This window comes from Marmota monax, unplaced genomic scaffold, assembly GCF_021218885.2.
Source record: "Marmota monax isolate L192 unplaced genomic scaffold, Marmota_monax_Labrador192_F-V1.1 WCK01_AAM20220418_F8-fsc00179, whole genome shotgun sequence".
In the NCBI taxonomy this organism is placed as follows: Eukaryota; Metazoa; Chordata; class Mammalia; order Rodentia; family Sciuridae; genus Marmota; species Marmota monax.
In genome coordinates this window covers 3,104,572-3,123,192 of record NW_026695200.1, presented here as the reverse complement: position 1 = coordinate 3,123,192, position 18,621 = coordinate 3,104,572, and the positions used below count along the sequence as shown (strand labels likewise).

At 44.4% G+C, this 18,621-nt stretch overlaps 1 protein-coding gene across 1 annotated transcript in view; it reads right to left on the bottom strand.

Annotated features, from left to right (window-relative positions):
- Positions 1 to 18,117, bottom strand: part of Atp10a (ATPase phospholipid transporting 10A (putative)) — a 183,253-nt gene extending 165,136 nt beyond the window's left edge. Inside the window, 1 exon segment of the mRNA XM_046428816.2 lies at positions 17,543 to 18,117. Within this exon segment, the coding sequence (XP_046284772.1) occupies positions 17,543 to 17,994 (452 nt within the window). The 5' untranslated portion in view covers positions 17,995 to 18,117.
- Between the last annotated feature and the right edge of the window lie 504 nt (positions 18,118 to 18,621).

Genomic DNA, 18,621 nt, shown 5'->3' with positions numbered 1-18,621 from the left:
TACCTGAATATCCATGCACATGGCAACTTGGATCACGTAGCCAAAAGACGGAAACAACCCAAGGGGCCACTGATAGCTAAGGAGATAACCTGAATGTGTTATATTTGCACAATGGAATATTCAAGCCTTACAAAGGAAATTCTGACACATGCTACATCATAGATGAATCTTCGGGGCACCAGGCTAAGTGAAATCACACAAAGATAAATACTGTATGATTCCATTTGTGTGAGATATTACAGAAGTTAAATATTCATAGAGACAGAAAGTGGAGTGGTGGTTACCAGGAGCTGGGAAAGGTGGGAGGGGAGTTAGCATCTAATGGGCATAGGGTTTCAGTTGGAAAAAAATGAAAAAATTCTGGAGATGGATGATGGTGATGGTTGCACAGCAATGAATATCCTTAAAGCCACTGTGCTGTACACTAAAAATAGCAAAAAGAGCAAAAGTTATATATATTTTACTATAATAAAACAAAAATTTTAAAAAGGAAACTCTGACACATGCTACATCATGGATGAATCTTGAGGGCACTATGCTAATTGAAATAAGCACAATAAAGAGCATGCTTGATGGGCACCAGGGTGGGTGCCTGTGGAGCACAGCTCATGAACTCAGTGAGATAATGGCAAGTCCCCTGTGAGCATGTTGTTCATTATGGAATGAAAGAAAGTCAGAGCACCCCATTTCACATGCCTCCACTCTCCGAACTGACACCCACAGCACACAGAAGAGCCATCCTTGTGCACACAGGTGGACATCCAAAGTGGCCGCAGGTTGCCTGGGGTTCTTTAAACTTTGTAAGTATCTCTGGATAAGAAAAAAATCACAAATTATGTGATCTAAAATGAGCACATCGTGAAGTTACTTGAGGATACTCTAGGCCAGTGGTCCCTGAAGAGATGCCAGACTTAAAATCACTGGGATACAGGGAAATACTGTAAATTTTGTCTGTAACTGCCATTTATCTTTCTCTTTAATTTATATCCTTGTAAATATTTTCTTTTTCTTTTCTTTTTGATGGAACTTGGGTTTGTAAATGTTTTAATGGAAGTAATACACAAAGAGACATGCACACACATAAATGCATTACATGTCTATAATTTATAAATATGAACAAAGTGAGTACATAAGCACAAATACTTTTTATTAATAGAGTGTAGTATCAACAACAGTTGGAGCCAACTGTGGTGCCCTACACCTGAAATCCCAGCTACTCGGAGGCTGAGGCAGGAAGATCACAAGTTCAAGGCCAGCCTGAACAACCCAGAGAGAACCTGTCTAAAAATAGAAAATAAAAAATGCTGGGGATGTTGCTCAGTGGTTGAGCACCCCTGGGGGTTCAATCTCTATGCCAAAAAAAAAAAAATAAAGACAATCAATTAGGGAAGACAAAACAGAAGCTTTGTTATAATGAACCAGCTACTGAAGAATCTGTGACATTTAAACTTTTCTATAAAGCAAACATACAGTTTGTCAATTATTTTGTTAAATTGGGGGTCCTGGCATTATCTGGGTAACTATCTGGCTTTAAACACTTGCTCGGAAGCCAGAAATTTTTAATAGCTCGGTCACATCTACACCCTTTCAGGATATGAAGAGCAGAGGATGCTCAGGTCGCACAGCACACAGCAGCTCTGGGTAATGTCACCTGGGCCATCAGACCTCTACCATTTGTCCTGTTCCCTAGTTCAAAGGAGCTGAGACCTCCCCTCCTGGGCTGACATCTCCTCAAAGGGTCAAAGAAGTAGTTTCCAGCACCTCACAGAACTGGCTAAGAGTTGTACTACACAAGTTCACAAAAAGTATACTGTACAAGAGAAATGTGAAGTTTTACCACTATTTCAATGGAACAAATGGTAGCTTTTTTCACTCCTATCATGTCTTTATGATCCCACAATGCAAAATGGAGCCATTCCATGTATTCTCAGCTAATGCAATTACTAGTCATTTTAAACTGATATGATCTCAATCATTAGCTACACACACACACACACACACACAAATGCTATCGTTTAAGAAGCTGATGTCTGTTTGTTAGACTCTCCCATAAATACAGGATGTATTACTTTTCTTTTGCTTCTGTAACAAATCACCACTAATAGTAGCTTGAAACACACATTTGTTATCTTATAGTTCTGTGGGTCAAAAGTTTTGACCTGGGCCTCACTGGAGTAAAAATCAAGGTTCCAGCAGGGCTTTGTTCCTTGTGGAGGCTCCAGGAGAAAATCCATTTATTTGCCTTTTCCAGATACCCACAATTCCTTGGGCAATGGCCCCTTCCCCCTTCTTCAAAGCAACAATGGCAAACTGGGTCCTTCTTATAATGCATCTTTCTGCCTCTTACTCCTCCGCTTCTTCCTCCTCCTCTTCCTAATTACACTGTGCTCACCAGGATACTCCAGGATAACTCCCCATCTCAATGTCAGCAGATTAGTATGAAAGAGAAAAATCAAAATGGAGTGGGGAGGGCAATGTTAATCAGATCTCAGACATGTCCCCCAGGAGCTAAATCTCTGAACTGGACTGAAGACACACCTATCCCTAGATGAGACCTAACCTTTGAAATATTGTGAACCTCTGCAGCTGCAGACGCTCTGTAAAATGGACCCCTTCCCCCAAGCTACCCAGAGACTGAGACTACACCTAATCCCTTTCTAACAAGACACCTTAACTTTTGCCAGCACAGATCACAATTCTTGACTAACAGGTGATACAATTTCCAACCCCCTTAAAATAGAAAGTTATAAATACAAGCACCATTTTGTAAAACTTCAAAGCCCCAATTTCAAGACTGCTTGAATCTGGGTTTTCAGGACTGCAATCCTAATCAGTGCCCCCAAAATGTAATTTTCTTTGCTCTTGACTGTGTTCACAGATTTTATTTGTGGTTGATGTCAGTAACCTCAACTGCAGCTACAACCAATTCCACTTTCTCATGTAACCTGGCATAGTCACAGGTTCTAAGGATGAGGACATGGACATGAAGCTGATGTCTGTTTGTTAGACTCTCCCATAAATACAGGATGTATTACTTTTCTGGGGAGGGAGCATTTATGAAATTTATTCTGCCGACCACACAGGTGTCCACCATGCCATGACTCACATATAATGAGGATTAGTTCAGGAATTAGTCTGCTCATTCAATCTGAGATGCTGAGTACCTGCTGTGTGGCAGGAACCATAGGGACAGTGAAATCTGCGGCTCCTAGAGTGGCCCAGTGAGTCAGGAAAGAGACTCCACCACTGGAAACTGCTAGAGCAAGGGAAAGGCAGTGGCAGGGACCTGTGGTTCATGGCCTTCAAGACAAGGGCTGGAGACAAGCTGAGAGTGACATGGGAGCCAGAGGGTACAAATGTGTGCACAGTGGCATAGAGCATGTGCCCCAGGGACCCCCACCCCAGGAAGGTCCAGGGATGCAGTCTAGTGTGCAGGAAATCTGGCTTCACTGGGAGATTCCAAGATTCAAAGACATAACATTTATAAACTGAAAAAAAATCAGGTGATGAGGTGGGTTGTGCCATAGCTGAGGGTCTAGCAAAGGCAGAAGCTGATAAATAAATATATGAAGTCAAATAAAAAGGTTAAGAGCATCCGAGGGATTGCCTCCAGCAGGATTGTTTTTAAAATGTAAGTTTTGTTATTATTCAAGTATGGCTAAGCCCACAGATCAAGGAGATAATTGCCTTTGAAAAGATAACTTGCTGGGGCTCTGGGTAGCTCATAGCAGAGCAGGTGCCTAGCATGTGAGAGGACCCAGATCTAATCCCCAGTCCCACCTCCACCCAGCCACCCACCCCTGCCGAAAAAAGAAAGAAAGTGGGCAAAAAGTAGGGGTACATAGTCTTCAAGAAGAGAGGGCACAATACTCTAAATCATGCAGGACAGGAGGGAGCGCTTTTTTATGGTCTCTATAAAAATGAATATGGAAGGCAGGGCAAGAAGCCTTAGGATTGGTTTGCATGAATAATCTCAGCAGGTGCTGGGTGTAGGAGCTGTCCCTAGGTGTCTGGTACTTAGACCTGACTATGGTAGTGAAGGAAGCCTGATAAAGAAGGTGGTTAGGGCTATGAGTTGGGACTAGTTGGTCTCCACATAGGTGGCACACTCCTAGGAGAGAGGTGTATACCTCTAGGGATTAGTGAGCCCTGGAAGGGGCAGGTCCTCTGATCAGCAAGGCTGCAGGCATTAAAACATCAGTACATACAAAATGAAGACACAGCCAATAAAGGACTGAATAAGCAGGAACTGATTTAAGATGTTACTGCATGCAGGAGTTGGGGACAGAGCCAAGCATAACAGACCCCATGCTCTCTCCACACTTCTGAGTCCCCTTCTCCAAGTCCCAACAGTGTTAAGAAGGAATTCCCATTAAGTCCTGGACTTCACAGAGGAATTAACAGGATAGGAAACTAAAGAGGGAAAAAGGGAAGTAAGACCACAACAAGGGAGGAGGTTAACAGTGATAGATGATGAGCATAGCCACAGCTCAGGGACTCAGCTCAGCCTCCTATGTGAGAGAACACTGGGGCCTCTGCAAGTGTGGCCCTTTGGCTCACAGCCCATGCCACCAGCTACAGTCTGCAATGCAACCACAAAAGTGCAATGGAATGAGTCAACTTTTTAACCTACTTAAGGCAAAAAAGAAAAGAAAATATAGGACTGGGAATGTAGCTCAGTGGTATAACACTGGCTAGCATGCATGAAGCCCTGGGTTCCATCCCCAGCACCAGAACCAAAAAATTAAAACTAAAACAAACAAACAAACAAACAAAAACATGTAGGGAGAGATTAGAAGTTGAAACCGTTATGATGATGCAATAAAAGTTTAATACCAAAACAGTCGCCAGGAGTCATGGCACATGCCTGTAATTCCAGCTACTTGGAAGGCTGAGGCAGAAAGATTGCAAGTTACAGGCCAGCCTGGACAACTTAGAGAGACCCTGCCTCAAAATAAAAAAATAAAATAAAATGAGCTGGGGATATAATTCAGAGGTTAAACCATCACTGGGTTCTATCCTCAATACCAAAATAATAATAGGGCTAGAGATGTAGCTCAGTGGTAGAGCACTTGTTTACCGTGTACTAGGCTCCCTGGATTCTAATAAGTGTGTGTGTGTGTGTGGGGTGGGGGGTTCTTTGTTCAGAGAGATACCCCCAGGAACAGTAGCCTCCTCCTAATAACTCGCTCTCCTTCTATGTTGTCTTTTCCCCTCAGCTTGTTCAGAGTTTTCTGAGTCAATAGATTTTTTTTGGAGCCACTGTGCATTAGAGATGACAAAGGCAAAGAATGGGGATGGATTTTGTCACTGAAACAAAATTGATTTCCAACTTGGCAAAAAACTACAGGGAGAGGCCCCATCTGTGTCTGGTATGATCTCTGGCTGGAACTTGGGGGAAAAAAAAGCCCAGAAAAAGATTGTGACCACACCCTCTGAGTTGGCAGCAGACCAGGAGTCACCCAGGCGTAGCTGGTGAGTGGGCGTCTGCGCCAGAGCTGACCTGAGGGCTCCACCTTCAATCCCTCTCCAGCTACTGTGACTCACTGGGTCAGCTGTCCCTGGTCCAGGAGGCTGCAAGAAAGGAATGCAGGTAGAAGAACCCAGGCAACCAGGGTGCATCTGCCATGCTCACCTCTCATCCAGAGCAGAAACATTCTGCATTTATCACCAAGATCTCCAAGGCATGGAGTGACAAAGGATAGAACTTGGAACCACAATGTAACTGTCTTCACCTTGATTTTTTTAAAATGTTATTAGAAAATATATATTTGGGGCTGTGATTGTGGCTCAGCGGTAGAGCGCTCGCCTAGCATGCGCAGGGCCCTGGGTTCAATCCTCAGCACCACATAAAAATAAATGAATGGAATGGAGGTGTTGAGTCCAACCTACAAAGAAAAAAATAAATAATTTTTTAAAAATTGTCAAGATGGGGCTGGGGATGTGGCTCAAACAGTAGTGTGCTCGCCTGGCATGCGTGCGGCCCGGGTTCTATCCTCAGCACCACATACAAACAAAGATGTGTCCGCGGAAAACTAAAATATATATATATATATATAAAATTTCTCTCTCTCTCTCTCTCTGAAAAAAAAAATTGTCAAGATCATTGTACTGTCATGTGTAACTAATTAAAACAAATTAAAAAAAGGAAAAAAAGAAATACATATATTGGTGTAGATGTACTTTCAGCCAAAACGGTACTTAGGGCTGGGGATGTTGCTTAATGATAGAGCGCTTGCCTAGCATTCTTAAAGCCCCAGGTTCAATTCCCAGTACCACAAAAAAGAATCCTAGTGCAATGTTTTAAGACTTGAAATAACTTAGTTCAAGTATCTGGTGACACGCTGGGTTTTCTGCCATCCCATTACTCCTCACCTACTGAATTCCTTTAGAGTCAGAGGTTTCCATGCAGGATAGCACTGATGAGAGAAGACAAGCAGACACAGATGCTGGGGAGTGGACCAGGGGTTCCACAGAACTTTGGAGGTAGGGTGCCAGTCCAGTCAGACCAGCATACCCTCAGATCTGTTCCCACACTGGGGCCTTTCTAGGAAATTTCTATAGTTCCAACATGCTGCGAATCTGGTGCTGAAGGACAAATAAGGCAGGACCATGAACTGACCTGCAGCACCTCACTATCAGAAAAGCAACAGGTCTCCAGAGCACTGATAGACTTCTTCTGAGAGGTCTTGTTGGCACAGCTTTGGAAGGAAGCCCTCTATTGTGGGTCTATGTTTATTTTCCTTTTGCAAACCAGAAACTTACTTTAGGTTTTTCATTTTTACAACTGTTAGTAAAGAAAAATGACGATTTCAAGCCGGGTGTGGTGGAGCATGCCTATAATACTAGTGGCTCAGGAGGCTGAGACAGAAGGATGGCGAGTTCAAAGTCAGCCTCAGCAACTTGGCAAGGCCCTAAGCAACTCAGTGAGACCCTGCCTCTAAATAAAATACACAAAAAAGAGCTGGGGATATGTCTCAGTTGTTAAGACCCCCTGGGTTCAATCCCAGGTACCAAAAAAAAAAGTGATGATTGCAAAGACACCATTAAGTCAGTGAACTAAACTCATTTTTTCCCCTATAAAATCACCCCAAAAGGTTATTTCCAAATCCTATCAGATTAGTAGTACATAACACATTGTCTTTGCAATTATTAAGCAAATAATGCCTACTGTTACCATTTTTCATCAGTGTTTTATTCTACTGTGGTATATTTCAAAAGAAAATATTTGAGGGGCTGGAGTTGTGGCTCAGTGGTAAAGCACACGCCTAACACATGCGAGGCCCTGGGTTCGATCCTCTGCATCACATAAAATTAAATAAAATAAAGGTATTGTGTCCAACTACAACTAAAAAATAAATATATATTAAAAAAAGAAAATATTTGAGTCACCCAAGGTTATCCCTGGATCCTTGGCAATCCATAAGGTTTAGCAATAAGCTATTTTCAATGTTTCAAAATGCTTTTCAGAAACTGTACATATACTTGTGATAAAACTAAACAGTCTAAATAATACCTAAAGAACTTTGTTTTTGCTCATTTTGCTTTTGTGATAGTGGGGATGAAACCCCCGGTCTCATGCACGCTAGGCAAGTGCTCTATCAGTAAGCAACATCCCCAGCTGTAAGTGCCCTTTTGGCTGAAAGTACATCTACACCGTTGTCAGTGTCCTAACAATATAAACAATATTTTGACCCAAAACTGAACAATACTAACAATAGTTGTAGCATCAGTAATTACTCGCAATGACTCTCATCTAATCTTTTCAAATATTCACCTGCCCGTCAGGCATTGCACCCTACCTTTTGGGTGCATTACATCCCTTATTCCTTTCAGAAACATCCAGAGGCTTTTATCCAACCCCTGATTTAATAATATCTTCCTTCCAATTTAAATGAGGAGACTGGACCAAAGAAAGAAGTACCTGCCAGCATCTACCTGCTGGCAAAGGTTCTACCTTATTGAGGGAATTTTAATTATCCCTGGTTAACTTAAAATAGGTAAAAGAATTCCGTCTTACCCTACAAAAATAGTTTGGTAAGCAAAGTAATCCAAACTCCAGTATCCTCAGTGGAAAAATAACCAGAGGGTATGTGCAGGACAATACATAGAAACTGTACTCCGGGAAAATGCAAAACAAGTAAACATAGAAAGCCAAGCTAAGAGTATCCTAAAAAAAGGAAGAAATCAAAATAGCCTCCTCATTTTTCCTGTAAGTTCTTTCCCTTTGCTATATATAGCGAGGTAATTCTTGTACAAATAAGTCCAATGGCCTCCTCTGTTACAGGAATTCAGCTGGAAGGAGCTGGACCATCAAGCTGTGACGGGCAGGAGACTGACTGTCACACAACCTCTTCTCAATCTTCCCCAGTCAAATACAGCAGACACACGGACAATCTTTGTCTTTCCGATGTTCTTCCAAAAATATTTTTCAGTGGGTGTTTGATTGGCCTTCGGGGATGGGACTATCCCAAGTGAGGCAAAGACATGACATACCTGGCTCTCGAGCACCAAGTATCAGGAACACTGGCAGTCACAATGACTACTAAATATTTGCCAACACATCTGAAGGCAGTACTGCCCCCCAGGTGAAACTACCTGACCCCTCCCTTGCAGAAAGATGTAATTTCTAGAGTTAAAGATGGCCATAGTAAATCATCATTAAAAAAGAATAAAACTATTTGAACAAGTAATAATAAAAAAAATAAAAAGAATAAAACTAGACCATGACAGGGCAGTCAGGAACAAGCACAGTGGGCTTCACAGAACAAGGAAAGCTACAAGAAAACTTCATGTAAAAATAACAAGACTAGGATGGTAGAAAGCTCTGGGTTCCAACTGCAGCAAACTAGCCACACATCCCACCTCATCCTCCAAAAAACAAGGCAAGTCTGGGCTACTTAGGACACCAAGGCAGGAGAATCACAAATTCGAGTTCAGTCTCGGCAACATATATTATACAAAATAAAAATTTTAAAAAGGGCTGGGGAGTACAGTGGCACAGACCTGTAATCCCAGCAGCCCAGGAGGCTGAGGCAGGAGAATTGCAAGTTCAAAGCCAGCCTCAGCAACTTAGCAAGATCCTAAGCAATTTAGGAAGATACCATCTCAAAATTAAAAAAATAAAATAAAAAGGGCTGAGGATGTGGCTCAGGTGGTTAAGCACCCCTGGGTTCGATCCCAGGTAGCAAAAAAAGTGTGGGGGAGCTGGGGACAGAGCCCTGTGGTATAGCACTTGCTTGACATGTGCAAGGCCTTGTGTTTGATCTCTAGTACCACAAAGGGGAGGGGGCAGTGGAGAAGGCCACTTGTGGCTTCAGAAGTAAGAGTGGGAAATGCGTAAAATAAGCCTGGGATGTGAACCAAATGAAATGATTAGAAGTTATATTTAAAGGACTCTGAAGTCAACTTGAGTGATTCCTATTGACCAAAGAACATCAATTACAAAAGTAACCACAATGACCTCAAAACAATCAACCACATTCAAATCCATGTATTCATAATAATAACTTATAAAACCAAAAAGACAAAGACTGGATGTGTAGCTTAGTGGTAGAGTTCTTGACTAGCACACACAAGGTCCTGGAAATAATAAAAATAAAAAATTTGCTGCAGGCAAGAGATCTTGCTATTAGTAGGGGGAAAAATTTGAGGAGAAACAGGATAGCAACATAGTCTCAAGGCTCTACCCAGAAGATATTATGAATTGCAAAATGGAAAATAGTAAATGAACAGTGGAAAAACCCAACAGACACCACCATGACCTCATGCTCAAGGTTAACACCATCAGCAGTAAAGGCATTTTGTCACCATTTCCCGCCCCCTGAAATCATATGCTGAGAAGGGCACACGACTTCTGTGGTATTCCTACCCAACTGAGATTGGCAAAATCTCAATCTAATTATGAGAAACAACAACAGACCAACCCCAATTGAGAGGAACTCTACTAAATCACTAACTAGGAGGCAAGACCTCCAGGAGTGAGGAACTCCATAAATCCTCACTTCCATAAAAATGAAAAAGCAGTGGCAAAAATTTCCAAATGAACTTTGTCAGACTCTGGATATTAACAAAGGCTTGCCACAATCTAAAGAGAGTTTACTCAATAATAACTTCTGAACCTCACCCAGAAAGTCAGCTGATTTGTATCCATCCCCCTTTCCCAGCTCTGTAGAATCCATAAAAACTAAGAGACTCCCAGCCACAGTTACCTGTGAAAGCCAGCTGAAGGAGTCCTGCACACATGAATCTCAGTGGTATTGCACTTGCCTAGCAAGTATGAGGCCCAGGGTTCAATCCCCAGCACCACTTTTAAAAAAATCAATGTTATACAATATCTTAAGCACTTGACAAACCAACACTGCTATTAATTAATTTATTTAGTTATTTGCCATTATGAGGACTGAATTCAGACCCTCACACTTGCTAAGCATGTGCTTTACCACTGAGCTACATCCCCAGTCCCCCTAACACTGTTTCTTAATAAAAACACTCAATAAAGTAGGACTATAAGGGGACTTCCTCAACCCAATAAATAGCATCCACAAAAACCTTCAACAAAAGCTGGGCTTAGTGGCACACCCCTGTAATTCCAGTGACTCAGGAGGCTAAGGCGAGAGGATCACAAGTTCGAGGCCAGCCTCAGCAACTTAGCAACTTGGCCCCTAAGCAACAATGTCTCAAAATATAAAGTAAAAAAGAGCTGGGGACATTGCTCAGTGCTTAAGCATCCCAGGGTTCAAGCCACAAAACCCTGGGGTGGGGAATACCTATAGCAAGGGCTAAGGGTGTTGTTCGGTGGTAGAGCACTTAACTAGCATGCATGAAGCAATATAATGCCCTAGGTTGGATCTGATCCCAGGCTCCACCAAACACACACACACACACACATATACACACACAGACCTAGCACCATACTTAATGGTGAAAGAAAGTCTTCTCGCCAGGATCAAATACAAGACAAGGATGCCTGTTCTTGCCATTTCAATTCAACAATGTACCGGGGCTTCATGCCAGGGTGTTTAGATAAGAAAAAGAAACACAAGGCATCAGGTTGAAAAGGAAGTAGTAAAACTCTTTTTTACAGATGACGTGATTGTATATTTAAAAGCCTAAGTAATCTACAAAACAAGTATTAGAAATAACAAATGAGCTAGCAAGGTGGCAGAACACAAGATCAGTGTGCATAACACATGACCAAAGCCCATTAATACATTAATGAAAAAACTGTTTAGATCTAAATAAAGATTGTTGCTTAATGAGTACTTCTAGGGCTGGAGGTGTAGCTCTGTGGTAGAGTGCTTCCCTGACATGGACAAAGCTTAACTTCATAGTTTTGGTCTTTGTAATATAGTTAAGAATAAAACTTTAGCATTATATAAAATTGAATGAAGAGTGTACATGAATCCTATATTATTTTTGCAACTTTTCTGTATTTTCAAAATAGAAAGCTTAAAACTTTCAGAAAGCTTTAATTGGTTACTATTGGAAAATTCTACTGACTAACATCAAGCACTTCTCCCTCCTTTCCTACTTTAGCTGGGGGATTATTAGATGAGTGGAAGAGTTTCTTTACAAAAGTCTGCAGTGATAAATGAAAGAATTCGATCATCACCACCTTCCATCCCTGAACAAAGCAATGGATGTAGGCAATGATCCTCGAATGGCTGCCAACATCACACCAAGAGGCACAGTTGGATGGTAATGGCCTCTGATTCTGCACAGGCTCTCTAAGTGCAGAACACCACCTATGAATGTGGTTTTGACCAAAAGAATCATTTAAACCTGAGCTTCATGAAGCTCTGAGAAAGTGTCCAGACCCACCTTTCGTTTTACAACAATTACAGTAAAGAGCAGCATGTTCCTGCAAAACCACACAGAATTGATGGCCATGAGCAGGCCTCGGGAAACCCCACAGGACAAATAACCCAATTTCAGCAAAATAAACTGCAAAGGCAACAAAGAGAGAGAGGAAAAGTTTGAGGCCAGCCTCAGCGATTTGAAGAAACTCTTGTCTCAAAGGATATAGCTCAGTGGTGAGTGCACATGGGAAACTCTGGAATCCTGAACTAACACAGAAAAATGGCTGAGGATGCGCTCAGTGGGCTTGTCCTTAGGTTCAATCCCCAATACCACAATAAGTAAATATGTAAATAGAACACTTTGCTCAATTGTTAAAAAATGAAAAATAAGAATCAAGCCAAGGGCTGGGGATGTGGCTCAAGCGGTAGCGCGCTCGCCTGGCATGCGTGTGACCCGGGTTCGATCCTCAGCACCACATACAAACAAAGATGTTGTGTACGCCAAGAACTGAAAAATAAATATTGAAATTCTCTCTCTCTCTCTCTCTCTCTCTCTCTCTCTCTCTCTCTCTCTCTCTCCCCCTCTCTCTCTCTCCCTCTCTCTCTCTCTCTCTCTCCCTCTATCTCTCTCTAAAAAGTAAAAATAAAAACGTTAAAAAAAAAAAAAGAATCAAGCCAAGAACCACGGGCTGCACTTTGATAGCAACCAAGTTTTTAGGGAAAGAAAGATTCCTTTTCCACTATAACTTGAACACATGAGCCCCAAAATACAGGATATAAAGTAGATATCAAAAGAAAAATTATGGCCAGGTACAGTGACACACACCTGTGGTTGGGGAGGCTGAGACAGGAAAAGCCAGCCTCGGCAAAAGTGAGGCACTAAGCAACTCAATAAGACCCTGTCTATAAAGAAACTACAAAATGGGGCTAAGGATGTGGCTCAAGGGTTGAGTACCCCTGAGTTCAATCCCCAGTACCAAGGAAAAAAGAAAAATTATTTCCAAAAACATGGGAATGGCAATGTCAAAATATTCCTCAATCACCCCACATACTCATTCACACCTCCTGGGTCTTGTATTTGTGGCTGCTTTTGCAAATATTTTACTCCAAATAATAAAAAAGATGTCAGGCTCCCCAGGGGAACAACGCTTTGCTGTTTTAAGAGGGAGGAGAGGAAAGAATATACCCCCAAAGCTAAGCACACCAGCAAGGAGGAGCTTGCTCACCAGGAAAGTGGGGAGGACACAAAGGAGAAAAGACAGAGGAGAAACATGATAATTGAAAACCCTTGGGAAGAAAACAAAAGGAGGATTTTGTTAGGTAAGACTATCACCTTCTCTCTACCACTGAGCTATTCCAAAACAACAAATCACGAAGTGTACACGGGTTAAACTGGTAACCCTGGCAAGCTGGGGAATGCGGAGAGAATTGAAGGGAAGAGAAGTGAGGAAAAATAAGGCAATTCCTAAAGATGCATAGAGCAGCCCTATCTGTTTTCCCAAAAGATAACAGAAGCGTCACAAGTTTGAGGCCATCCCCAACAACTTAGTGTGGCCCTATTTAGTGAGACCCTGTCTCAAACAAAAAAAAAAAAATAAAAAATAAAAAGGGCTGGGGATGTATCTCAGGGGTTGAGTGCCCCTTGGTTCAAAACCAGGGCCAAAAATTTTTTAAAAAAAAAAAAGGACAATGGAAGGATTATGAGGGGCTGCTATCAAATCCCAGTACAGAGCCCAAAAGATTCAGGGGAAGATCATCACAGTTTATTTTGCAGAAATACTACTGCTTCCATCATCCTTGAAAGAGCAGCTGAAAGATGCCAGTAAGATTATATTTGGGACAAGCCCCAGGATATAGTTTACTGGTAGAGCACATGCTTTACCATCATTCAATCCCTAGTGTCGCAAAAACAACAATGATAATGATGACATGCCAGGTGCGGTGGTGCACACCTGTAATCCCGGCATCTCAGGAAGCTAAGGGAGGAGGATTCCAAATTCAAGGCCAGCCTGGACAACTAAGTGAGACCCTGTCTCAAAATAAAAAACGAAAAGGGCTGGGTCTCTAGCTCAGTGGTAGAGCACCCCTGGATTCAATCCCCAGTACAGCAGAAAAAAAAATTAATAATAATTATAATGATAAAAATAATGGTACAGGACTCGGGGTGTAGCTCAGTGGTAAAGCACTTGTGTCGCTTATGTGAGGCACTGGGTTTGATCCTCAGCACCACTTACAAATAAATAAAATAAAGAGGGGCTGGGGATGTGGCTCAAGCGGTAGCGCGCTCGCCTGGCATGCGTGCGGCCCGGGTTAGATCCTCAGCACCACATACAAACAAAGATGTTTTGTCTGCCGAAAACTAAAAAATAAATATTAAAATTCTCTCCCTCCCTCCCTCCCTCTCTCTCTCAAAAATAAATAAATAAATAAAATAAAGATATTGTATCCATCTACTTTAAAAAATAATAGTAATGGTATAAATGATTGATTCACTGTAGATCCCACATCAGAACACAAAATAATGCCATCCTCCAGAGACAGAGTCAGTGTCCCGAAATGCTGCATTAATGCATGCTTTGAGCCGAGTACAGTGGCATGCACCTGTAGTCTCAGCTACTTGGGAGACTGAGGCCTGAGAATCACTTGAGCCTAGGAGTTTGGGGCCAGTCTCAGTAACACAAAAAGGAAAAATGGCCAATAAATCCTTTAACTGAACATAGCAACTAAAACAATGGCACACTTGGAGACTTGGAGGGGACACAATACAAAATTGACCCCCATAGTTCTCAGCTATACTTATGATTGCTCTGTATTAACCAAAGGCAGCGAACAGACTGTGGCCTGACATAAAAGTCTTTTCCTAGGCTGTCTTGGTACCAGATCCCCACAATCCCAGGCTTCATGTCCATGCCTCACCCTCATAAACCTAATAACCTGTTCTCAGGCTCTCATTGCCCTGACCTTGTCACAGGTCACCCCCTTTTCCTGTGACTATTTACCTGCAGCATCTGCCTTCTCCTCCTTTACCTAGTCACATCCTTCGAGTCCTCATGCCTAGTCCCAGACTCCTGAGCACCTTGGGGAGGCTTCTCCTAAAAAGCATCCCATCTTGTGGACCTAGTCCACAGCACATTCTGTTCCTACAGCAAGCCCTGGGTGGAACCCAGCCTCCTCCTCCTTCAATCACCAGAGCCTGGCAACACCCTTTCCAGAACTTCAAGAACTGGGAGAATTTGACCTGCCTTTTGGGGAACAAAGAATAGAAGTGAGGCATTGAGCTGACTGTCCTCAGCACAGTTGGGAAATGAATGACAAATGCTAACAGCTTCTGCAGAAAAGGAGACAACCAACCAAGTCAGAGAGGGAGTGAAGGCTTCATCTCTTCCCCACACATAACCACCATTCCTCCCTTGCCCACCAAGGAGTACCCCTGAGGCCTTCCCAGGTAGAAGGCCCATTGTCTCCATAAGAAGGTAAGGAACTTGATTTAGGGGCTGGGAGGCTGAGAAGAAGGGGAACCTGGCCGGTGTGGCCAAGTGGAGCTGAGTTTTCATAAGCCCATGAAGCCTTACAGTGAACACTATTTTTAGATTCCAGTCTCAGTTTTCTCATCCACAAAATGGGTATGATGATTATTATACGGTTCAAATGACATAATGGGTTGCACTTTACCAACTGAAAATAAACTCTATCCTGAGGTCTAAGCACTTCTTAAAAAGAGGCTTGTGGAGTTATAGGCTCAGTGATAACAGGAAGTGGCACGTGTACAAAGACTTAAATGAGCTAGAACCCCACCCAAGTTATGCCGTGCAAAGGACAGGCAGGGCAGAGGAAAGGCGTAGAGCTGTCTGGAGTGCTTACTAGAGAGACACTGAGGACATTTGTGTAAGTGGTGTCCCTCTCCCTTCCTTGATGAGACTTGTGGTGAACAGGAGCCAGGAAATTCCACGGCCCTTCCCATCCAGGTCATATTTGACAACTGGCCAGGGGCACCTCTTCTGGGCAGGCAGGGAGGTATTACTCAACTGTAGGCCACCACGTAAGATTCACCTCCATGCTAATCCAGCACTCAGATTCCTGGGCTCATTCCCAGACCTGTTGAGACTAATACTTTAGAAAACTATTCCTTTAACAAACTCCTCAATGAATTTATGTGAAAAGTTTGAAAAGCACAAGCACAGGAATATTGGAAAAGCTATATAGTCAGAAAGACCTAGGTCAAATCCCATTAATGCCAAATAGCAGCTGGGTGAGCTTGGGCAAGTTAATTAACCTCTCTGAACCTCTGTTTTAGCTATGTTTATGTAAATTAAATATGAAGCACAACCAATGCAGTGTTGTGAGTGTTAAAAGTACTCAAGTCAATCTGGGCAATATAGCAAGACCCTATCTCAAAAGAAAAGTACTCAGTGGGGTGTGGTGGGTACCTATAATCCCAGCAACTGGAGAGGCTGTGGCAGGATGATTATAAATTCAAGGCCAGCCTCAGCAGTTTAGCAAAGCCCTTCTTTATGAGATCCCCCCCCCAAAAAAGCAGGTGGTGGGTGGCGCCTGGGGATGTAGTTCATTGGTAAAGCACCTAAGTCCAATCCCCAGTACCTCCACAAAAAAGATTTTTCGAAAAAGTACTCAAGTTCAGGGACAGACATTCATGGTCTTCTTCTAAGCTATTCTAAGAGGCAGGAACAACCATGACCCCCATATAGTAGGGAAACTATCTGTCACTGAGAGGTAAGGAGCTACCTAAGATATCTTCAGTCACAATGGAGGGGGGACGCAGCAAATGTCCTCCAAGAGGCCCATCTCCACCCCTGCCACAGGTCCAGCAAGGTAAACAGAAGGAAAAGATGGGCTGAGCCTTGGATGGCGGCTAAGACATTTGCCTTCCTTAGGGGTGTCCCAGTGACTGGACACAGCTCCAAGATGGATCTACAAGCCAAGTGACTCTCCAACTGGAGGGTACAAGGGGAGAAGATGCAGTGGCATCCTGTACAGACCCCCACAAGCAAATGGAAAAAAAAGTACACTGACCCCCACTGGAAGGTCATTTCCTGGTATTAATCTGGGCAATCCCCTCAAAGCCTGTTTCCATCTGGAAACAAGTTAAAACTAAGAAAACTGAACAGGAGAAAGAAAGAAAAGAGAGAAGCGAGAAAGGGGAGGGGAGTAAGAGAGAAAGGGAGGGATGGGGACAGAGAGAACTGAGCAGCCACCTAAGAAATGGTACCCAGTCTGTGGCCTGCTCACAGGTCACAGTAGTGTATGCACCAGCAGAGTTATTAACCATACCCTTCTATATGAACTTTGTGGCGGTTTCACTCTGCTGCTCCAAGACAAGTTACCTAAGTCTTAGTTTCATACATTCTGGTCCACGGAGCCGGCCAAGAACTATAGCAGGAACTTCAGTAGTGCTGGGAATGAAGTACTACTCAGCGTCTGCCAAATTGCAGCCCTGGGACTATTCTGTCTCCAACGCGGAGACAGAGTGACAGTCCCCGACAGAGGATCCTCCACATGGCCCTGCCTCTAGGTCTCCCTGCTGGCCACAGAAACAGCCGCTGAGGGGCCTTAGAGACTCAACGCCTTGACCCAGCACACGGCTCCGGTCACTATGCCCCAAGCCGCCGGACCTCTGTCCTGCGCTGTTCTACATGCCACCCCTGCCCAGTGGCAAACTGCATCCAAGTTCCCGGAAGAGCCCAGACCTTACGCGGACCCCCGCGCTCACCGCCCAGGCTCACCTGCTGAAGACCAGGCAGCCCAGGTGGTTGATCTCATGGTCCGAGCGGTAGCGGCTGTAGTCTTCCCACAAGTCCTTGAAGGCCGTGACCGCCAGGATGAACAGCACGGGCGCCAGCGCCAAGCCAGGCTGGAAGGCGTTCACCGCCGGCACGAAGTTGAGCAGCGCGATGAAGACAAAGTACACGTTGGCCAGGCGGTGGAACTGCTCGAATAGATTCTTGGGCAGGAAGGACAGCAGTGTGTACTTGGTGGTCTTGAGCCGGTTGTCTGCCAGGTGCTGGACACACCCGAGCCGCTGCAGCCGTTCGCCCTTGGTGGCACCCGCCACAGAGTCCTCCGCGCTCGGGGGCGGCAGCAGGTTGGAGCGCACCGTGCGCGTCCTGCCCTCCCGGCGGCGCCACCGCCTCACCGGGGGCTCGGGCTCCTTGGCTGACCCCGACTCCCGCTGCATGGCCGAGTGTCGCCGCGCCCGGCTGCTCCGCCGCTTGCGCCAGCCTCCTAGGTGATCATCGCCGGCCACCCGGGCGCGGCGGCGCGGGATCCCCGCCTGCGGGACGCACAGAGATCGCGGTTAGCGCTCCGCCGGCCCCGCCCAACCCGCCCGGTCCGAGTCCAGCCTCCTGCCGCCGGTCGGCAGTCCCAGCAGGGCGCAGGCGGGGCCCGGCGCAGCCAGGCACAGAAGCCCCCTTGTACTCGCGCCCGCCAGCCAGCCCGCCTGGGCCGTTTCCGCCGAGGTGGCTCCTCCGCCCCGCCCTCGCTCCGCTCCCAGATTCAGTCATTCCGGATAGCGGGAAACAAAAAATAGCCCGAGTTAGAAACTTTAGAGGGATTTGGTTTCATTTCCCAGAAGTATAATTTCAATCCCAGAATGCGCTCTGCCACCGTTAAGACAGAGGAAACAGCAGAGCAGAAAGAAAAGGCTGAGTACTCAGTCTCCTCGCGGCTGGCGCGCGCTTATCCTGAGCCAGACCTAACTTAGTCCTGGACCGGGAAATGGTCACAGGAGACCAGTGTAATCAATTGGAATAAAAATCTAGAGAAGCCGTGGTTTTCCACATTGTACAATTTTCAAATCTTA